At 45.6% G+C, this 23885-nt stretch overlaps 1 protein-coding gene across 1 annotated transcript in view; it reads right to left on the bottom strand.

The window, feature by feature from the left end:
* The window catches only part of ARMH3 (armadillo like helical domain containing 3), a 693715-nt gene that overhangs the window by 479836 nt on the left and 189994 nt on the right, over positions 1 to 23885 (bottom strand). The window contains exons 10-11 of the mRNA XM_078643614.1: positions 20979 to 21022; positions 18274 to 18334 (exon numbers count right to left, since the gene is read on the bottom strand). Coding sequence (XP_078499740.1) covers positions 18274 to 18334; positions 20979 to 21022 — 105 coding nt within the window. The remainder of the gene's footprint in view (positions 1 to 18273; positions 18335 to 20978; positions 21023 to 23885) is intronic.

Raw genomic sequence — 23885 nt, 5'->3', positions numbered from 1 at the left:
AAACCTGAGGGTAGGCAGACGACTCACCCCATCCTGAATTGCCCTGGGTGTCTAGTTTTCAAAAATGTATAGGTTTCCTAGGTTTCCCTAGGTGCTGGCAGAGCTACGGCGCAAAAACAAAAGGTAGTCTTTTTGTCCGAATCGTGCTAAATTTCACTGGGAAATTGAGGTGCGACCATGCTGCGTTTTGCGCTGTTTCATGTCGCAGCCACTATGCCTACCCACGCAAGTGAGGTACCATTTTTTTCGGGAGACCTGGGGGCACGCTGGGTGGGTGGAAATTTGTTGATCCACGCAGATTCCAGAACTTTCTACCACAGAAATGTGAGGAAAATGTGTTTTTTTGGTCAAATTTTTATGTTTGCAAGGGATTCTGGGTAACAAAACCTGGGGGTAGGCAGACGAGTCACCCCATCCTGAATTGCCCTGGGTGTCTAGTTTTCAAAAATGTATAGGTTTGCTAGGTTTCCCTAGGTGCTGGCAGAGCTACGGCGCAAAAACAAAAGGTAGTCTTTTTGTCCGAATCGTGCTAAATTTCAATGGGAAATTGAGGTGCGACCATGCTACGTTTTGCGCTGTTTCATGTCGCAGCCACTATGCCTACCCACGCAAGTGAGGTACCATTTTTTTCAAGAGACCTGGGGGCACGCTGGGTGGGTAGAAATGTGTTGATCCACGCAGATTCCAGAACTTTCTACCACAGAAATGTGAGGAAAATGTGTTTTTTTGGTCACATTTTTATGTTTGCAAGGGATTCTGGGTAACAAAACCTGAGGGTAGGCAGACGACTCACCCCATCCTGAATTGCCCTGGGTGTCTAGTTTTCAAAAATGTATAGGTTTCCTAGGTTTCCCTAGGTGCTGGCAGAGCTACGGCGCAAAAACAAAAGGTAGTCTTTTTGTCCGAATCGTGCTAAATTTCACTGGGAAATTGAGGTGCGACCATTCTGCGTTTTGCGCTGTTTCATGTCGCAGCCACTATGCCTACCCACGCAAGTGAGGTACCATTTTTTTCGGGAGACCTGGGGGCACGCTGGGTGGGTGGAAATTTGTTGATCCACGCAGATTCCAGAACTTTATACCACAGAAATGTGAGGAAAATGTGTTTTTTTGGTCAAATTTTTAGATTTGCAAGGGATTCTGGGTAACAAAACCTGAGGGTAGGCAGACGAGTCACCCCATCCTGAATTGCCCTGGGTGTCTAGTTTTCAAAAATGTATAGGTTTCCTAGGTTTCCCTAGGTGCTGGCAGAGCTACGGCGCAAAAACAAAAGGTAGTCTTTTTGTCCGAATCGTGCTAAATTTCACTGGGAAATTGAGGTGCGACCATTCTGCGTTTTGCGCTGTTTCATGTCGCAGCCACTATGCCTACCCACGCAAGTGAGGTACCATTTTTTTCGGGAGACCTGGGGGCACGCTGGGTGGGTGGAAATTTGTTGATCCACGCAGATTCCAGAACTTTATACCACAGAAATGTGAGGAAAATGTGGTTTTTTGGTCAAATTTTTAGATTTGCAAGGGATTCTGGGTAACAAAACCTGGGGGTAGGCAGACGAGTCACCCCATCCTGAATTTCCCTGGGTGTCTAGTTTTCAAAAATGTATAGGTTTCCTAGGTTTCCCTAGGTGCTGGCAGAGCTACGGCTCAAAAACAAAAGGTAGTTTCTTTTTCCAAAGAACGTAAAATTTCACTGGGAAATTGAGGTGCGACCACGTTGCATTTTGTGCCTTTTCCTGTCGTAGGCACAAGGCCGACCCACACAAGTGAGGTACTGTTTTTATCGGGAGACCTGGGGGAACGCTGGGTGGGTGGAAATTTGTTGATCCACGCAGATTCCAGAACTTTCCACCACAGAAATGTGAGGAAAATGTGTTTATTTTGTGAAAATCTTAGCTTTGCAAGGGATTCTGGGTAACAAAACCTGGTGGTAGGCAGACGAGTCACCCCATCCTGAATTGCCCTGGGTGTCTAGTTTTCGAAAATGTATAGGTTTGCTAGGTTTCCCTAGGTGCTGGCAGAGCTACGGCGCAAAAACAAAAGGTAGTCTTTTTGTCCGAATCGTGCTAAATTTCACTGGGAAATTGAGGTGCGACCATGCTGCGTTTTGCGCTGTTTCATGTCGCAGCCACTATGCCTACCCACGCAAGTGAGGTACCATATTTTTCGGGAGACCTGGGGGCACGCTGGGTGGGTGGAAATTTGTTGATCCACGCAGATTCCATAACTTTCCACCACAGAAATGTGAGGAAAATGTGTTTTTTTGGTCAAATTTATATGTTTGCAAGGGATTCTGGGTAACAAAACCTGGGGGTAGGCAGACGAGTCACCCCATCCTGAATTGCCCTGGGTGTCTAGTTTTCGAAAATGTATAGGTTTGCTAGGTTTCCCTAGGTGCTGGCAGAGCTACGGCGCAAAAACAAAAGGTAGTCTTTTTGTCCGAATCGTGCTAAATTTCACTGGGAAATTGAGGTGCGACCATGCTGCGTTTTGCGCTGTTTCATGTCGCAGCCACTATGCCTACCCACGCAAGTGAGGTACCATTTTTTTCAGGAGACCTGGGGACACGCTGGGTGGGTGGAAATTTGTTGATCCACGCAGATTCCAGAACTTTCCACCACAGGAATGTGAGGAAAATGTGTTTTTTTGGTCAAATTTATATGTTTGCAAGGGATTCTGGGTAACAAAACCTGGGGGTAGGCAGACGAGTCACCCCATCCTGAATTGCCCTGGGTGTCTAGTTTTCAAAAATGTATAGGTTTGCTAGGTTTCCCTAGGTGCTGGCAGAGCTACGGCGCAAAAACAAAAGGTAGTCTTTTTGTCCGAATCGTGCTAAATTTCAATGGGAAATTGAGGTGCGACCATGCTGCGTTTTGCGCTGTTTCATGTCGCAGCCACTATGCCTACCCACGCAAGTGAGGTACCATTTTTTTCAGGAGACCTGGGGGCACGCTGGGTGAGTGGAAATTTGTTGATCCACGCAGATTCCAGAACTTTCCACCACAGAAATGTGAGGAAAATGTGTTTTTTTGGTCAAATTTTTATGTTTGCAAGGGATTCTGGGTGACAAAACCTGGGGGTAGGCAGACGAGTCACCCCATCCTGAATTTCCCTGGGTATCTAGTTTTCGAAAATGTATAGGTTTGCTAGGTTTCCCTAGGTGCTGGCAGAGCTACGGCGCAAAAACAAAAGGTAGTCTTTTTGTCCGAATCGTGCTAAATTTCACTGGGAAATTGAGGTGCGACCATGCTGCGTTTTGCGCTGTTTCATGTCGCAGCCACTATGCCTACCCACGCAAGTGAGGTACCATTTTTTTCAAGAGACCTGGGGGCACGCTGGGTGGGTAGAAATGTGTTGATCCACGCAGATTCCAGAACTTTCTACCACAGAAATGTGAGGAAAATGTGTTTTTTTGGTCACATTTTTATGTTTGCAAGGGATTCTGGGTAACAAAACCTGAGGGTAGGCAGACGAGTCACCCCATCCTGAATTGCCCTGGGTGTCTAGTTTTCAAAAATGTATAGGTTTCCTAGGTTTCCCTAGGTGCTGGCAGATCTACGGCGCAAAAACAAAAGGTAGTCTTTTTGTCCGAATCGTGCTAAATTTCACTGGGAAATTGAGGTGCGACCATTCTGCGTTTTGCGCTGTTTCATGTCGCAGCCACTATGCCTACCCACGCAAGTGAGGTACCATTTTTTTCGGGAGACCTGGGGGCACGCTGGGTGGGTGGAAATTTGTTGATCCACGCAGATTCCAGAACTTTATACCACAGAAATGTGAGGAAAATGTGTTTTTTTGGTCAAATTTTTAGATTTGCAAGGGATTCTGGGTAACAAAACCTGAGGGTAGGCAGACGAGTCACCCCATCCTGAATTGCCCTGGGTGTCTAGTTTTCAAAAATGTATAGGTTTCCTAGGTTTCCCTAGGTGCTGGCAGAGCTACGGCGCAAAAACAAAAGGTAGTCTTTTTGTCCGAATCGTGCTAAATTTCACTGGGAAATTGAGGTGCGACCATTCTGCGTTTTGCGCTGTTTCATGTCGCAGCCACTATGCCTACCCACGCAAGTGAGGTACCATTTTTTTCGGGAGACCTGGGGGCACGCTGGGTGGGTGGAAATTTGTTGATCCACGCAGATTCCATAACTTTCCACCACAGAAATGTGAGGAAAATGTGTTTTTTTGGTCAAATTTTTATGTTTGCAAGGGATTCTGGGTGACAAAACCTGGGGGTAGGCAGACGAGTCACCCCATCCTGAATTGCCCTGGGTGTCTAGTTTTCAAAAATGTATAGGTTTGCTAGGTTTCCCTAGGTGCTGGCAGAGCTACGGCGCAAAAACAAAAGGTAGTCTTTTTGTCCGAATCGTGCTAAATTTCACTGGGAAATTGAGGTGCGACCATGCTGCGTTTTGCGCTGTTTCATGTCGCAGCCACTATGCCTACCCACGCAAGTGAGGTACCATATTTTTCGGGAGACCTGGGGGCACGCTGGGTGGGTGGAAATTTGTTGATCCACGCAGATTCCATAACTTTCCACCACAGAAATGTGAGGAAAATGTGTTTTTTTGGTCAAATTTATATGTTTGCAAGGGATTCTGGGTAACAAAACCTGGGGGTAGGCAGACGAGTCACCCCATCCTAAATTGCCCTGGGTGTCTAGTTTTCCAAAATGTATAGGTTTGCTAGGTTTCCCTAGGTGCTGGCAGAGCTACGGCGCAAAAACAAAAGGTAGTCTTTTTGTCCGAATCGTGCTAAATTTCACTGGGAAATTGAGGTGCGACCATGCTGCGTTTTGCGCTGTTTCATGTCGCAGCCACTATGCCTACCCACGCAAGTGAGGTACCATTTTTTTCAGGAGACCTGGGGACACGCTGGGTGGGTGGAAATTTGTTGATCCACGCAGATTCCAGAACTTTCCACCACAGGAATGTGAGGAAAATGTGTTTTTTTGGTCAAATTTATATGTTTGCAAGGGATTCTGGGTAACAAAACCTGGGGGTAGGCAGACGAGTCACCCCATCCTGAATTGCCCTGGGTGTCTAGTTTTCAAAAATGTATAGGTTTGCTAGGTTTCCCTAGGTGCTGGCAGAGCTACGGCGCAAAAACAAAAGGTAGTCTTTTTGTCCGAATCGTGCTAAATTTCAATGGGAAATTGAGGTGCGACCATGCTGCGTTTTGCGCTGTTTCATGTCGCAGCCACTATGCCTACCCACGCAAGTGAGGTACCATTTTTTTCAGGAGACCTGGGGGCACGCTGGGTGAGTGGAAATTTGTTGATCCACGCAGATTCCAGAACTTTCCACCACAGAAATGTGAGGAAAATGTGTTTTTTTGGTCAAATTTTTATGTTTGCAAGGGATTCTGGGTGACAAAACCTGGGGGTAGGCAGACGAGTCACCCCATCCTGAATTTCCCTGGGTATCTAGTTTTCGAAAATGTATAGGTTTGCTAGGTTTCCCTAGGTGCTGGCAGAGCTACGGCGCAAAAACAAAAGGTAGTCTTTTTGTCCGAATCGTGCTAAATTTCACTGGGAAATTGAGGTGCGACCATGCTGCGTTTTGCGCTGTTTCATGTCGCAGCCACTATGCCTACCCACGCAAGTGAGGTACCATTTTTTTCGGGAGACCTGGGGGCACGCTGGGTGGGTGGAAATTTGTTGATCCACGCAGATTCCAGAACTTTCTACCACAGAAATGTGAGGAAAATGTGTTTTTTTGGTCAAATTTTTATGTTTGCAAGGGATTCTGGGTAACAAAACCTGGGGGTAGGCAGACGAGTCACCCCATCCTGAATTGCCCTGGGTGTCTAGTTTTCAAAAATGTATAGGTTTGCTAGGTTTCCCTAGGTGCTGGCAGAGCTACGGCGCAAAAACAAAAGGTAGTCTTTTTGTCCGAATCGTGCTAAATTTCAATGGGAAATTGAGGTGCGACCATGCTACGTTTTGCGCTGTTTCATGTCGCAGCCACTATGCCTACCCACGCAAGTGAGGTACCATTTTTTTCAAGAGACCTGGGGGCACGCTGGGTGGGTAGAAATGTGTTGATCCACGCAGATTCCAGAACTTTCTACCACAGAAATGTGAGGAAAATGTGTTTTTTTGGTCACATTTTTATGTTTGCAAGGGATTCTGGGTAACAAAACCTGAGGGTAGGCAGACGACTCACCCCATCCTGAATTGCCCTGGGTGTCTAGTTTTCAAAAATGTATAGGTTTCCTAGGTTTCCCTAGGTGCTGGCAGAGCTACGGCGCAAAAACAAAAGGTAGTCTTTTTGTCCGAATCGTGCTAAATTTCACTGGGAAATTGAGGTGCGACCATTCTGCGTTTTGCGCTGTTTCATGTCGCAGCCACTATGCCTACCCACGCAAGTGAGGTACCATTTTTTTCGGGAGACCTGGGGGCACGCTGGGTGGGTGGAAATTTGTTGATCCACGCAGATTCCAGAACTTTATACCACAGAAATGTGAGGAAAATGTGTTTTTTTGGTCAAATTTTTAGATTTGCAAGGGATTCTGGGTAACAAAACCTGAGGGTAGGCAGACGAGTCACCCCATCCTGAATTGCCCTGGGTGTCTAGTTTTCAAAAATGTATAGGTTTCCTAGGTTTCCCTAGGTGCTGGCAGAGCTACGGCGCAAAAACAAAAGGTAGTCTTTTTGTCCGAATCGTGCTAAATTTCACTGGGAAATTGAGGTGCGACCATTCTGCGTTTTGCGCTGTTTCATGTCGCAGCCACTATGCCTACCCACGCAAGTGAGGTACCATTTTTTTCGGGAGACCTGGGGGCACGCTGGGTGGGTGGAAATTTGTTGATCCACGCAGATTCCAGAACTTTATACCACAGAAATGTGAGGAAAATGTGGTTTTTTGGTCAAATTTTTAGATTTGCAAGGGATTCTGGGTAACAAAACCTGGGGGTAGGCAGACGAGTCACCCCATCCTGAATTTCCCTGGGTGTCTAGTTTTCAAAAATGTATAGGTTTCCTAGGTTTCCCTAGGTGCTGGCAGAGCTACGGCTCAAAAACAAAAGGTAGTTTCTTTTTCCAAAGAACGTAAAATTTCACTGGGAAATTGAGGTGCGACCACGTTGCATTTTGTGCCTTTTCCTGTCGTAGGCACAAGGCCGACCCACACAAGTGAGGTACTGTTTTTATCGGGAGACCTGGGGGAACGCTGGGTGGGTGGAAATTTGTTGATCCACGCAGATTCCAGAACTTTCCACCACAGAAATGTGAGGAAAATGTGTTTATTTTGTGAAAATCTTAGCTTTGCAAGGGATTCTGGGTAACAAAACCTGGTGGTAGGCAGACGAGTCACCCCATCCTGAATTGCCCTGGGTGTCTAGTTTTCGAAAATGTATAGGTTTGCTAGGTTTCCCTAGGTGCTGGCAGAGCTACGGCGCAAAAACAAAAGGTAGTCTTTTTGTCCGAATCGTGCTAAATTTCACTGGGAAATTGAGGTGCGACCATGCTGCGTTTTGCGCTGTTTCATGTCGCAGCCACTATGCCTACCCACGCAAGTGAGGTACCATATTTTTCGGGAGACCTGGGGGCACGCTGGGTGGGTGGAAATTTGTTGATCCACGCAGATTCCATAACTTTCCACCACAGAAATGTGAGGAAAATGTGTTTTTTTGGTCAAATTTATATGTTTGCAAGGGATTCTGGGTAACAAAACCTGGGGGTAGGCAGACGAGTCACCCCATCCTGAATTGCCCTGGGTGTCTAGTTTTCGAAAATGTATAGGTTTGCTAGGTTTCCCTAGGTGCTGGCAGAGCTACGGCGCAAAAACAAAAGGTAGTCTTTTTGTCCGAATCGTGCTAAATTTCACTGGGAAATTGAGGTGCGACCATGCTGCGTTTTGCGCTGTTTCATGTCGCAGCCACTATGCCTACCCACGCAAGTGAGGTACCATTTTTTTCAGGAGACCTGGGGACACGCTGGGTGGGTGGAAATTTGTTGATCCACGCAGATTCCAGAACTTTCCACCACAGGAATGTGAGGAAAATGTGTTTTTTTGGTCAAATTTATATGTTTGCAAGGGATTCTGGGTAACCAAACCTGGGGGTAGGCAGACGAGTCACCCCATCCTGAATTGCCCTGGGTGTCTAGTTTTCAAAAATGTATAGGTTTGCTAGGTTTCCCTAGGTGCTGGCAGAGCTACGGCGCAAAAACAAAAGGTAGTCTTTTTGTCCGAATCGTGCTAAATTTCAATGGGAAATTGAGGTGCGACCATGCTGCGTTTTGCGCTGTTTCATGTCGCAGCCACTATGCCTACCCACGCAAGTGAGGTACCATTTTTTTCAGGAGACCTGGGGGCACGCTGGGTGAGTGGAAATTTGTTGATCCACGCAGATTCCAGAACTTTCCACCACAGAAATGTGAGGAAAATGTGTTTTTTTGGTCAAATTTTTATGTTTGCAAGGGATTCTGGGTGACAAAACCTGGGGGTAGGCAGACGAGTCACCCCATCCTGAATTTCCCTGGGTATCTAGTTTTCGAAAATGTATAGGTTTGCTAGGTTTCCCTAGGTGCTGGCAGAGCTACGGCGCAAAAACAAAAGGTAGTCTTTTTGTCCGAATCGTGCTAAATTTCACTGGGAAATTGAGGTGCGACCATGCTGCGTTTTGCGCTGTTTCATGTCGCAGCCACTATGCCTACCCACGCAAGTGAGGTACCATTTTTTTCGGGAGACCTGGGGGCACGCTGGGTGGGTGGAAATTTGTTGATCCACGCAGATTCCAGAACTTTCTACCACAGAAATGTGAGGAAAATGTGTTTTTTTGGTCAAATTTTTATGTTTGCAAGGGATTCTGGGTAACAAAACCTGGGGGTAGGCAGACGAGTCACCCCATCCTGAATTGCCCTGGGTGTCTAGTTTTCAAAAATGTATAGGTTTGCTAGGTTTCCCTAGGTGCTGGCAGAGCTACGGCGCAAAAACAAAAGGTAGTCTTTTTGTCCGAATCGTGCTAAATTTCAATGGGAAATTGAGGTGCGACCATGCTACGTTTTGCGCTGTTTCATGTCGCAGCCACTATGCCTACCCACGCAAGTGAGGTACCATTTTTTTCAAGAGACCTGGGGGCACGCTGGGTGGGTAGAAATGTGTTGATCCACGCAGATTCCAGAACTTTCTACCACAGAAATGTGAGGAAAATGTGTTTTTTTGGTCACATTTTTATGTTTGCAAGGGATTCTGGGTAACAAAACCTGAGGGTAGGCAGACGAGTCACCCCATCCTGAATTGCCCTGGGTGTCTAGTTTTCAAAAATGTATAGGTTTCCTAGGTTTCCCTAGGTGCTGGCAGAGCTACGGCGCAAAAACAAAAGGTAGTCTTTTTGTCCGAATCGTGCTAAATTTCACTGGGAAATTGAGGTGCGACCATTCTGCGTTTTGCGCTGTTTCATGTCGCAGCCACTATGCCTACCCACGCAAGTGAGGTACCATTTTTTTCGGGAGACCTGGGGGCACGCTGGGTGGGTGGAAATTTGTTGATCCACGCAGATTCCAGAACTTTATACCACAGAAATGTGAGGAAAATGTGTTTTTTTGGTCAAATTTTTAGATTTGCAAGGGATTCTGGGTAACAAAACCTGAGGGTAGGCAGACGAGTCACCCCATCCTGAATTGCCCTGGGTGTCTAGTTTTCAAAAATGTATAGGTTTCCTAGGTTTCCCTAGGTGCTGGCAGAGCTACGGCGCAAAAACAAAAGGTAGTCTTTTTGTCCGAATCGTGCTAAATTTCACTGGGAAATTGAGGTGCGACCATTCTGCGTTTTGCGCTGTTTCATGTCGCAGCCACTATGCCTACCCACGCAAGTGAGGTACCATTTTTTTCGGGAGACCTGGGGGCACGCTGGGTGGGTGGAAATTTGTTGATCCACGCAGATTCCAGAACTTTATACCACAGAAATGTGAGGAAAATGTGGTTTTTTGGTCAAATTTTTAGATTTGCAAGGGATTCTGGGTAACAAAACCTGGGGGTAGGCAGACGAGTCACCCCATCCTGAATTTCCCTGGGTGTCTAGTTTTCAAAAATGTATAGGTTTCCTAGGTTTCCCTAGGTGCTGGCAGAGCTACGGCTCAAAAACAAAAGGTAGTTTCTTTTTCCAAAGAACGTAAAATTTCACTGGGAAATTGAGGTGCGACCACGTTGCATTTTGTGCCTTTTCCTGTCGTAGGCACAAGGCCGACCCACACAAGTGAGGTACTGTTTTTATCGGGAGACCTGGGGGAACGCTGGGTGGGTGGAAATTTGTTGATCCACGCAGATTCCAGAACTTTCCACCACAGAAATGTGAGGAAAATGTGTTTATTTTGTGAAAATCTTAGCTTTGCAAGGGATTCTGGGTAACAAAACCTGGTGGTAGGCAGACGAGTCACCCCATCCTGAATTGCCCTGGGTGTCTAGTTTTCGAAAATGTATAGGTTTGCTAGGTTTCCCTAGGTGCTGGCAGAGCTACGGCGCAAAAACAAAAGGTAGTCTTTTTGTCCGAATCGTGCTAAATTTCACTGGGAAATTGAGGTGCGACCATGCTGCGTTTTGCGCTGTTTCATGTCGCAGCCACTATGCCTACCCACGCAAGTGAGGTACCATATTTTTCGGGAGACCTGGGGGCACGCTGGGTGGGTGGAAATTTGTTGATCCACGCAGATTCCAGAACTTTCCACCACAGGAATGTGAGGAAAATGTGTTTTTTTGGTCAAATTTATATGTTTGCAAGGGATTCTGGGTAACAAAACCTGGGGGTAGGCAGACGAGTCACCCCATCCTGAATTGCCCTGGGTGTCTAGTTTTCGAAAATGTATAGGTTTGCTAGGTTTCCCTAGGTGCTGGCAGAGCTACGGCGCAAAAACAAAAGGTAGTCTTTTTGTCCGAATCGTGCTAAATTTCACTGGGAAATTGAGGTGCGACCATGCTGCGTTTTGCGCTGTTTCATGTCGCAGCCACTATGCCTACCCACGCAAGTGAGGTACCATTTTTTTCAGGAGACCTGGGGACACGCTGGGTGGGTGGAAATTTGTTGATCCACGCAGATTCCAGAACTTTCCACCACAGGAATGTGAGGAAAATGTGTTTTTTTGGTCAAATTTATATGTTTGCAAGGGATTCTGGGTAACAAAACCTGGGGGTAGGCAGACGAGTCACCCCATCCTGAATTGCCCTGGGTGTCTAGTTTTCAAAAATGTATAGGTTTGCTAGGTTTCCCTAGGTGCTGGCAGAGCTACGGCGCAAAAACAAAAGGTAGTCTTTTTGTCCGAATCGTGCTAAATTTCAATGGGAAATTGAGGTGCGACCATGCTGCGTTTTGCGCTGTTTCATGTCGCAGCCACTATGCCTACCCTCGCAAGTGAGGTACCATTTTTTTCAGGAGACCTGGGGGCACGCTGGGTGAGTGGAAATTTGTTGATCCACGCAGATTCCAGAACTTTCCACCACAGAAATGTGAGGAAAATGTGTTTTTTTGGTCAAATTTTTATGTTTGCAAGGGATTCTGGGTGACAAAACCTGGGGGTAGGCAGACGAGTCACCCCATCCTGAATTTCCCTGGGTATCTAGTTTTCGAAAATGTATAGGTTTGCTAGGTTTCCCTAGGTGCTGGCAGAGCTACGGCGCAAAAACAAAAGGTAGTCTTTTTGTCCGAATCGTGCTAAATTTCACTGGGAAATTGAGGTGCGACCATGCTGCGTTTTGCGCTGTTTCATGTCGCAGCCACTATGCCTACCCACGCAAGTGAGGTACCATTTTTTTCGGGAGACCTGGGGGCACGCTGGGTGGGTGGAAATTTGTTGATCCACGCAGATTCCAGAACTTTCTACCACAGAAATGTGAGGAAAATGTGTTTTTTTGGTCAAATTTTTATGTTTGCAAGGGATTCTGGGTAACAAAACCTGGGGGTAGGCAGACGAGTCACCCCATCCTGAATTGCCCTGGGTGTCTAGTTTTCAAAAATGTATAGGTTTGCTAGGTTTCCCTAGGTGCTGGCAGAGCTACGGCGCAAAAACAAAAGGTAGTCTTTTTGTCCGAATCGTGCTAAATTTCAATGGGAAATTGAGGTGCGACCATGCTACGTTTTGCGCTGTTTCATGTCGCAGCCACTATGCCTACCCACGCAAGTGAGGTACCATTTTTTTCAAGAGACCTGGGGGCACGCTGGGTGGGTAGAAATGTGTTGATCCACGCAGATTCCAGAACTTTCTACCACAGAAATGTGAGGAAAATGTGTTTTTTTGGTCACATTTTTATGTTTGCAAGGGATTCTGGGTAACAAAACCTGAGGGTAGGCAGACGAGTCACCCCATCCTGAATTGCCCTGGGTGTCTAGTTTTCAAAAATGTATAGGTTTCCTAGGTTTCCCTAGGTGCTGGCAGAGCTACGGCGCAAAAACAAAAGGTAGTCTTTTTGTCCGAATCGTGCTAAATTTCACTGGGAAATTGAGGTGCGACCATTCTGCGTTTTGCGCTGTTTCATGTCGCAGCCACTATGCCTACCCACGCAAGTGAGGTACCATTTTTTTCGGGAGACCTGGGGGCACGCTGGGTGGGTGGAAATTTGTTGATCCACGCAGATTCCAGAACTTTATACCACAGAAATGTGAGGAAAATGTGTTTTTTTGGTCAAATTTTTAGATTTGCAAGGGATTCTGGGTAACAAAACCTGAGGGTAGGCAGACGAGTCACCCCATCCTGAATTGCCCTGGGTGTCTAGTTTTCAAAAATGTATAGGTTTCCTAGGTTTCCCTAGGTGCTGGCAGAGCTACGGCGCAAAAACAAAAGGTAGTCTTTTTGTCCGAATCGTGCTAAATTTCACTGGGAAATTGAGGTGCGACCATTCTGCGTTTTGCGCTGTTTCATGTCGCAGCCACTATGCCTACCCACGCAAGTGAGGTACCATTTTTTTCGGGAGACCTGGGGGCACGCTGGGTGGGTGGAAATTTGTTGATCCACGCAGATTCCAGAACTTTATACCACAGAAATGTGAGGAAAATGTGGTTTTTTGGTCAAATTTTTAGATTTGCAAGGGATTCTGGGTAACAAAACCTGGGGGTAGGCAGACGAGTCACCCCATCCTGAATTTCCCTGGGTGTCTAGTTTTCAAAAATGTATAGGTTTCCTAGGTTTCCCTAGGTGCTGGCAGAGCTACGGCTCAAAAACAAAAGGTAGTTTCTTTTTCCAAAGAACGTAAAATTTCACTGGGAAATTGAGGTGCGACCACGTTGCATTTTGTGCCTTTTCCTGTCGTAGGCACAAGGCCGACCCACACAAGTGAGGTACTGTTTTTATCGGGAGACCTGGGGGAACGCTGGGTGGGTGGAAATTTGTTGATCCACGCAGATTCCAGAACTTTCCACCACAGAAATGTGAGGAAAATGTGTTTATTTTGTGAAAATCTTAGCTTTGCAAGGGATTCTGGGTAACAAAACCTGGTGGTAGGCAGTCGAGTCACCCCATCCTGAACTCCCCTGGGTGTCTACTTTTCAAAAATGTATAGGTTTGCTAGGTTTCCCTAGGTGCCGGCAGAGCTAGGGTGCAAAAACTACAGGTAGGCACTTTGCCAAAAAAGGGTCAATTTGTAACTGCTAAATTTAGGTGTGACCACGTTGCATTTTGCGCCGTTTCCTGTCGCAGGCACAAGGCCGACCCACACAAGTGAGGTACCGTTTTTATCGGGACACTTGGGGTAATTCAGATTTGTAAATCAACTGTTATTACCAATTGAGCTTTCATGCATTTCTCCCTTTGAATGAAAGACATTGTGTAAAAAAAAAAATCTTTATGAAAAATGACCAATAATTCTCATGCTAGTATGAGTATTCCCAACTTTGAAAATGTGCAATTATATACTGTTTCTGAAGTCTATAATTTGTACCCAATTCAGAAATACATAGGTGTCTTTCATACAGATTATTCCATGTATACATTTTCCAAGACAAAGTGGACTATACCCAGTAAATGAAAAAATACCATTGCAAGTTGCTGTTCAGTTTTTGGATCTGGGTTCATCGGGTTCTTGGTGAAACTACAAGTCCTATATATCCCCACAACCAGGAAGGTCTAACGGATGTAACGGTATATTGCTTTCCAAGAGTTGTCAAAATTAGAAAAAGTTATAGGTGAAAACGTTGAGACAAAAGGCTGTTTTTTTTCAACAAAATTTCAAATATTCCAATATCTAACTGTTAAAGTTTCTATAACGAAACCTTCATGGATTTAGACAAATGACCCCTTTCTGAATTCAGAATTTTGTCTACTTTACGAAAATGTAAAGCTTTCCAGGATCCATTATTGCTTTCAAACTCATTTCTACCATTAACTGGAAGGAGGTGGAAAGCTCTAAAAATAGCAAAAATAGGCTATGTCCCAGAAAAATGCCAAAACTGAGTGAAAAATTTCGGTTCTCTGACAAAAGTCTGTCATTCCCTGAAAGCTGAGAAAATGGAGATTTCAGCCCCACAAGCCCTTTTGTGATACAATTTTCAGGGAAAAACCCAAAGGCTTTCATTTGCAGCCCGTTTTTCCCATTTTTCTGAAAAAAACAAAAAAATTACTATATTTTGGTTAATTTCTGGGACCCCTCCAAGGGAATCCACAAACCCTGGGCGCCTTTAGAATCCACATGATGTTGGAAGAAAAGGACGCAAATTTGGCGTGGATACCTTATGTGGTCAAAAAGTTACAAGGGCCTAAGCGCGCACTACTCCAAAACACCAAAAAAAGCCTCAGCACAGGAGGGGAAAAGGCCTAGCAGCGAAGGGGTTAATAGCTTTCCCTAATGTTCCCGTGCATGTCTACATTCCTTATTAAACCAATGGCAGGCTTTCTGTTTTATAACTTTTTTAGACTTACACTGCTTTACAAAATATGTACGCAGGAGGGCAAAGAATTTATTATGAATATGAGTAGTAAGCTCAGCTACTTCACTAGTAGCTACACAGGTCTCTAGCTCCATTAGGGCACTGTCAATTTCCTTGGTAATACTATCTATAGTTTCTGGCTTTTCTACTATCTTCACCCATTTTAGACGTCTCTTGTCATTAGTGGGGACAATATCGTGAGAGAGCAATTCGCTCCCAATTTGTATGAGTGCCTTCTGCTGTAGCAATCCAAAAGTCACACACAAGGGGTTATGGTCGCTCTCTATCCGGTCCCTCACTACCATGTCTCCAAAAGTGTGCCATAGTTTCAAGCTTATTAATATATAATATTTGCGACTGGCTCTAGATCCCTTATTAAATGTATTCACCCCAAGTCTGTCTGATGGGGACCTTCCATTTGCCGCCCGCAAACCCTTTTCCAGGCAGATGGAGGTAATTTGGATGGCCACATCGGGCCATTTTTTTATGGGTACAAGCTCCAACTTTGGGATACCCCACTGTGCATCTTCCTCTTCTGTGAAATAACATTCCTCATTAGCAAGGGGCTCAAACATCGAGTTAGAATCGCCCGCAATTAGGACGTTAGAGTCTACTGAGTATAGATGAAGGAGGTTGTTGAGAGCCACTAAAATGTCTGACTTTTTTCCTCTAGTTCCCCTCACATAAATGTTGTAGATATCAATGTTCCCCTGTGGGCCCATTTTCAATCTTATAGCCTGAAAGTCATTACTCATGGGCGAGAGATCCTCAATGACGTTGCCTAATTCTTGGCGAACCCAGATTGTCAGTCCCCATGAAGGGCGGCCTTATGCTTCTCTCAAAGCTGGGATGTGATAATTTAGATAACCTGCACAGTGATGGGGTGCCACTAGCCACATTTCCTGAAAGAAGCAGATATCATAGCAATCTATGAAAGCATACCAATCAGGAGATGATAACTTAGAACGCATCCCTGCAATATTCTATGACAGTAAGGTTCCCCTATGGGAAGTATGACAGTGGGTCATTTGAATCGTTAGGAGATGTACAACTAGCCTCCCGCTGGCTATCAAAGATGGAGTCCTAATTATGGTCCATGAGAACTGACCAACATCTTTACTTAAAAGATGAATTTTAGGAGGACTACCCCTAGTGTTTATTGGGACTTCGCTGGGTCCTTGATGTGTTATAGTGGCTCCTCTAAGTCAATCGTTACTCTTTAGTGTGGAGCATCCCATCTGTCTAATAGGCATCTGTCTGGGGAGATGTCTTAGCTGGCTACTCGGGGTGAGTGTCTAAACTGAATAGATGACGAATCAGAGGAGCAGGTTCGAAACTCAAGAGCAAAAATATTTTCAACAAAATCCTCCCTTTTAAAGGTAAGCTCGATACAATCTCACTGACGAAGGAGGGAAGTAAGCCTGCGTGCCTTGACAATGTCTTCCCTGGTCACAGAACGGCATCCCCTTACATGCCGTATCCAGAGAATGGCTTTGTTATTTAGGGAGTCTGCCTTTTCTGTGCCTTTACTGGTGTCATACTTAGGTACGTTCACCATATAGATTCTATGGGTGTTAAACGCATTGTCAGCATTCTGTTCCCCCCGCCCAGATAAGGTACTAAGCTGTAAACGTTGAAGCTGGGTGAAGTGAGTGTGTCTCATGTATTGGCTGGTCTCGTGGGGTTCTACATTACAGTGATTGTTAGGAATACCGCAGTTAGAATAAGGCACATGCTTAAACATGGTGTATGGCAATGGTGTCGACTTTTGGTGCTTCACCACCACAGGATGCGGAGAACTACTATTGTGGTTACCGCCCTTGGTATGGGGGGTTATTTCTCTCCCAGAATTAGTTGATAGACAAGGTAAGGACTGATGGCTCACCATGTTGTTAACACATTCTGTGCATGAGGACCACCTTTGCGATAAAAGCCTAACCCTAGTGGTTAGGTCCTCAATCATTGCTTTCATAGTCCCTATTTCAGACCAAAGCGTGTGGACCAAATGGATCATATCCTGAGGGTCTGTGTCATGGGTTTGCAGCTAACCCTATGCTACTAATTGGAGACGACGCAGGTGGTTGAGACCTCTCTTACCCCTCAGTGTTCGACAAAGCCAAGAATCTGTTTGTGCATGTGATTGTGGGGTCGATTTGTTGGGGATTAATGCCAGAAGGACTAGAGGGGAGTCACCTAACCTTATTAATCCATGCTTTCCCTCAGCATTAATGGCAGTGGGACCTTTTTTACATGTTTTGAGAAACATGGCAGGAATAGTAGAATGGCGGGTTGGACTTCCGTTAGTGAGTTGGGTAGATCTAGAGGGAGACCTATCCCTGTCAGATTGCACACTTGGGTCAGCTACTAGTATATCCTCACACTCACCAATGAGAGTATCATTGCGGTCCAAGACACAATTGCTAACTGCATATTTAACTACCTTCCTGGCCTTTTTCCCTTTGCTACCCCTGCCCGTGCCACCACCTCTACCACCGCCCCACTTCCTTCTATGGTCTTCCATTTCCCCATACTTGTAAGATATAAGATCAACTCTATAGCCTTGGAATAAGAATATCATTTGACATAAAAACACTCCTAAAAATAGAAGCAATACTAGATGTTTTAGTGTTCAAGTTCCAGCACTTGTCCTCCGCTCTTGTTCCCAGCCTCAAGCCACAAATTTTAGAAAAGGGAGCAATTGAAGGAATACAAACACTCAGTAACTCAACGACCAAGGGAGTCCATAAAGCGATCCAGAACCCAAATGGCAGGTGGAAGAGAGGTGGCTCTGCCCTGCCTCTTCCTGACAATGACGGGCAAGGATAGGCCGGCCCTTGGCCTGGGCTTTGACCGGGCGGCCCTTCTCGCGTCCCGTGAAGCGGGAGCCGCGAGTTGCTCTTTGCGCCTCCGGCCACGAGGAATGATGACGGTGCCTCCTGGCGCGAGAGCAGGGCAGTCTGGGGGCTGGAGTCCCCATGGTGCAGCAGGTGCCGGTAAGATGATGCGTGGTTCCCACAAAGTGGGAGCAGGGGATTGCTTTATGCGCCTTCAGGGGCAAGCAATGATGACAGCGCTGCCTGCCGCAAGAGCGGGCAGTCTGGGGGCTGGAGTCCCCCTGGTGCAGCAGGTGCCGGTAAGATGATGCGCGGTTCCGGCGCAGTTTTAACCCCTTCCATGCTGATGACGAGCTCAGCTCGTCATCAGCTTTACCTGCCCTGTGCGGATGACAAGGTGAACTCGTCACTCAACATGGTGATTTTAAAAATCCAGCACACAGCGGGAAAACCGCTAGCGTGCAAGTGGTTAAGAAGGCCACACAAATTAAAGAAACTAAAAGTGAAAACAGACAGACTTGAACATTTAGAAGTCAATCGAATCCATCTTATTTCAGAATTCATGTAATAATGTGGGCCCTTTTCAATGTGTACCTTACCATATTTGTCAATGCAGAAAGAAATCCTGTCTGATTTTCCTCTTCTTTATCCCGATATTGCCTAAGGAGTGAGAACAGGAACACAGTCTTAAATATAAGCACATTAGATTTATTTTCATATTGTTTTTTACCATTTTAAATAAACATAAAAAGTACCATTGAATATAAGACCTCAGTTCATATACAAAACTGGGAACGGGAAATTTAAGCATAACAATGAAAACAGAAATCCTAATACAAGAAGGTTGATCTTACCCACCACTCCAAAGGTAATGATGGCTTGTGTCACGATACAGAAGGAAAGTTAAGATGTATCATGATACAAGTCTGGCATTCCACTTTAAATCGCAATTTGGCATCTGAGGGGCACCAACAGAGATCTGCCAAATTGCCCCTGTTGCCGCACCGCAAATCTCAACATCCTTGTTTACAGCGGAAGTTGAAGAATTCGGTCTAGGGGAAGAGATTGTGGATTCCCTCATGTGGTTATTTTTTGACAGAGGCATAGCACATTTGTATACACAGTGTGATCTAATGAGAGAACGTCCTCTTTTGGACTTGCCTGCCCTTCTTTCTGTCTGCATACCCCACAAAGAGCAGGTTGTCAGAGCTTATCTCCTTGGTGTGGTCAATATAGTAACTGACTGTTCCACAGGGGTCCTGTTTTGTAATCTCTCCTCCTCCTTAGTATGGTGAAATGGGAAATGGATTGTCCCAAGTTAAAAGGGGTCACCACTTTTGTCAGGAAAGCTGTTTTAGTCCTAAGGACCAGTTTGTCCCAGTAGAAGCTAAGTGCCTGCAACTCACCGGTGGACCTAGCTGAGTTAATGACCACAAGATAAACATAATCTTTGCACTATATTGCTTGTTGATGTCTCTCTGGTATCAAATTAGAGCTAGAGCTCCCTCCGGGCGAAGGCAACCTATGAAAAGTTTCCAGATCCAGTCTGGCACCTGGGCATATTCCACAGGTGAGGACTCTGCAGATAGAAGTATCCATCAGAAAAATAAATCTTTCCTCCTCATCAGAAATGAATGATTGGCCACTAAAGAAAATACCCCAAAATAATACTGTGTCAACCAAAAGGGAATACATCAAATTATTATTATTATTATTATTATTATAAAAAAAAATTATAAAGCGCGTAGTCACCCGGGAGTATCCCAGCGCTAAGATCCATACCACTGCAGGTCAGGGGGGGGGGGGCACGGGGGGGGAGGGGTTGCAGTTAAGGGAAGAGGTGGGTTTTCAGCCGCCTCCTGAAAGGTAGATAGTTGGGTTCTGTTCTCAAAGTCACGGGGAAGTGCGTTCCAGAGACGTGCCGTGTGAACTGAGAATCGCCTTCCGCCTGTGCGTGCCTTCTTGACTCTGGGAATGACGAGGAGGTGTTCCTGGTCGGATCGGAGGGATCTTGGGGCTTTATATGGTTTGATGAATTCTGTTAGGATCGGGGGGCCTTTGTTTTGAAGCAGTCTGTGAGCCAGGCAGAGGGCTTTGAACTTCACTCGTTCTCTTACCGGGAGCCAGTGAAGGAGCTTCAAGGCTGGTTTGGCCGAGGCTCTGACCGGAGTGTTGGTGAGGATCCGGGCCGCTGCATTTTGAATCCTTTGTAACTTATTTAAGGTTGCCTCCGGGGCGCCTAGATAGATGGAATTACTGTAGTCTAGCCTCGATATATCAGGCCCTGGATCAACAGTCTCTGGGAGGAGGGGGGGGAGTAGTGGCAAGATCTTTCGAATAGATTTGAGGAGCCCGAAACATGTCCCGGCTACTTTCTTTGCTTGCTTTGTAAACGTCAGATCCTTTTCGAGCCACACTCCGAAGCTTTTAACCTCGGGTTTCGGGTCGGGAGGCAAGCCCAGGCAGGGTGGCCAGATGTTATGTGAAAGGGAAAGCCCCTTCTGCCCAAGGAGGAGAACGTCAGTCTTTGAGCCGTTGAGTTTCAGAGATGACCGGTTCATCCAACCTTGTATCTGCGCTAGACAGTTATAAAGGTCCGCAGGTTGTTGGCTTGGGTGGGATAGGGACACCACTAATTGTGTGTCGTCGGCATAGCTAACAATCCTCACTCCGAACGGAGTGACGACCTCCTCCAATGGGGACATGTAGATGTTAAATAATGTTGGACTCAGGGAGGAGCCCTGAGGTACGCCACATTGGAGGGGTGTTTCGGAGGACCGGGTGTTATTCTCCCAGATCTGAAAGGAGCGACGATCGAGAAAGGACGATAGCCAGGACAATGCGGTTCCTTCTACACCGACACTCCTGAGTCGGCGAATAAGGAGTTTGTGGTTAACGATGTCGAAGGCCGCACTGAGGTAGAAGTACCAGAATAGAAAAGAAATCTTCCTGCTCATCTGCATACTTCTGTCGTCCTTTATGAAGAGTGTTCACACCAGAAAGGAGGGTTGTCTCAATTGCAATCATTCGATGTACAAGTTAATATTGCTTACATAAATAAAGTATCATTTTAAATACGCTGTTAGCCAAGATGGACGACATTAAACAAGCACAGATGCATTAAATCTAGTGAATTTCTCAATTTTTCACCTCACGTACTACACAAAAGGTACGTTTAAATTAACCAGACACATACTTTCTAGCTCTAAGGGTATGGAGTTGCTGTAAGACTAAAGCAACATAAAATATTGCTCCTAAAATGCGGAAATAAGGAATTGCATGTTGCCATTGGAGGCACACTCACCGATTATACTCAAATAGTGCTTGAGCAATCACCAATCCCATCCCCTACAAGCGTGAAAAACACAAGAGCATGAATGGTTTACAGTTCACAATTGTATTCAAGCAAGGTATAATGTCAAAGTGAGAACGTTTTGAATTTCTTGCAAGTATTAAAGAAAATTGCAAACTAAAACAAAGATTATGAAGTACCTTATGCCTCCACAGGAATGACTTATACCTATAAGTAGATCTGAATAAAACCAAAACATTCAATTAACATATTAAAAAAATCTACACTTAAAAATAAATCTGTTCTGCCACAAAACCTCTGAAATATTCATTGTTAAAACACAAGCTACTTTTCTTTTTGCACTTCATCATCCTTCTACAGTAATACAAACTTTTCGCCAGCATTCTTGGACAGAGCAATTTGTGTTCCTTTGCTTGCTCTCATGTTGCCTACGAGGAGAATCCTCTGGGAAACCCTGGAGTCAAAAATTCTTCTAGCATTTTATATAGGCTATAGATCTAATTTTAGAACAAGCATTGGTAATGCATCCGTTTCGCCTATGTAATGAATAAAGAGCTGTTTTCATCAATCATCGTCTGGGAGAAGTAAAGAGCTCCCTGAACGAGAAGACGGGAGTGGAGAGGATGTGGCATAGCGGCCAGAGCTGCTGACTCCAAAACTGGGGATCCCAGTCGAGCCTCGGCGGCGCTGTGCAACAGCCTGCGATTCTATGCAAATCACATAATCTCTCCGGGTGATAAATTATTATATAAATATGCTGCAATTGTAAGAGGCAAAACTTTATGGAAGGAAAATGCTACTTACCTAGTATGCATCTGTTCCTGGCATATAGAGCTGTTCTGTTCATAAATCGCCATCTAGTGTTGGGTCAAGATGTTTTCACTATGTTTTTCTTTGAGGAAGCCTTTCCAGTCACGAGGTAGGTGACGCCTCCTTTTGGTGATAGTGCACATGGGCATCGACTCGATTGTTAGATTGTTGTCCCGCAGAGTGTGAAAATTGAGTTAGTAAGAATAGTAAAAGGAGATGTCCATGAATGCATGTATCGAAGTAAGATGTTACTGCATCAGGTATAGGTACCCGGGGAGGCGGGTGGGCGCATATGACTCTACAGCTCAATATGCCAAGAACAGATGCAAACTGGGTAAGTAGCTTTTTCCGTTCGAGGCATATGAGCTGTAGATCATATGCTGTACATAGACTACATAGCAGTTATCTCCCAACGCGGTGGCTAACCTGTATCTGTTGCAGTGGTTTGAAATAGTGTACATAAAACTGTATGGCCCACTCTAGCTTGTTGTCTTGCTAACACATCCACACAATAGTGTTTTGTGAATGTGTGAGGTGTAGACCATGTTGCAGCTTTGCATATGTCATCTATGGGTATATTTCCTAAGAATGCCATAGAAGCCCCCAGTTTGCGTGTAGAGTGTGCTCTAGGGGGAACAGTTAACGTTCGCTGTGCTTTTGTATAGCATATTTGAGTGCACTTGACTATCCACCTTGCAATTCCTGATTTTGATATGAGATTGCATTTATGTGGTGGAGCAAAAGTGTCAAAAAGTTGATTTGTGTAACGGTGCTGGACTTGTGTTTCAACCCCGAAGGTATGGGCTCCAAAGTTGGTTTGTAGGGAGTCTTTTCGGACCCTAAATGCTTTTTGGTAGGTTTAGGTGCAGAGTCAGAGGGTGGGGCACCAGAAGCGTGATCTCGGTACCGACCGGGGCCAGAGGGCGTGGGTTGGCCTGGAGCCTTCTTTTTAATCGAAATTGTGTCTTGGGATGAGGGGGGAGCTTTACTCACAGTACATTGACCACGTGGGATGCCCTCCTCTTGGTCGGATTCAAAATCTGCGATGTCGTCCGGCTCTTGGTCCTCCTCTGCTCCCATGGCCTCGCCAGCCTCTTCGTCCGACTGTTGATCGAAAATGTCCGGAATGGAGCTTTTGTGCTGGCTCTGCATGTCGCAACTTCGAGCCCAGCGGTTGCAAAGTGTTTTCTTGGAGCGGAAAGCCTAGCACGCGTTGCAGTCTTGGTCTCTGTGTTCGGGGGACAAACACAGGTTACACACTTCGTGTGAATCAGTGCACAGGTATTTCGCATGACACCGATGGCAGAAATTATAGGGAGTTCGTTCCTTCGACTGCAGGTCGACTCGACGCGGGTAGGCCTGAAGGCCTTCCACAAACTTTCCATTCAAAAGATTACTTTAAGTAATTACGATACGCAATAGAAAGGGAGACGCAATCGAAAACAATACCGTCGAGGGTGAGGATCTTGCAAGCCGAGGGAAATCTGAAGAAACGGTGTTGAACCGGAGCGCAACGATATACATCCGAATCCGATGGCGGAAAAAAACAATCTAACAAAGAAGTCGATGCCCATGCACACTATCACCGAAAGGAGGAGTCACCTACCTTGTGACTAGAAAGACTTCTTCGGGAAAAAACAAAGTGTAAACATCCAGACCCAACACTAGATGGCGATCTATGCACAGCATATGATCTACAGCTCATATGCCTTAAACATATAGTTCCACCAAAGCGGATGTTAACAGTATTTAAAACAATAGATTTCTCAAGCACAGTGCAAACGCTGTGCAGGCAAAACCTAAAAATGGATCTTGGTAAATACCCTTTGTAGGAAGCCCGATGTTATGAGCAGAGTTTTACTAACACAGTAAACGCCTGCTTTTTTTACTTTGAAGACCTTTGGATGTTTGCAGCATTGCATGAGAATTTGAAATAATTGACCACAGGCCAACACCTCGTTGGAGGCGGCATTAGCCCTACACACACATCCTAAAAGTAGGGTGGCATATCTTCAGTATCATTAAGTTGTTGCACTCTTCAACTTCGCCAAGCCACTTTGTGCATTTGTGAAAACTACAGTCCCAAAT

Source organism: Lissotriton helveticus, chromosome 5_1, assembly GCF_964261635.1.
Source record: "Lissotriton helveticus chromosome 5_1, aLisHel1.1, whole genome shotgun sequence".
Lineage (NCBI taxonomy): Eukaryota > Metazoa > Chordata > Amphibia > Caudata > Salamandridae > Lissotriton > Lissotriton helveticus.
Note: the sequence above shows the minus strand (reverse complement) of the source record. Positions and strands in the feature narration are given on the sequence as shown.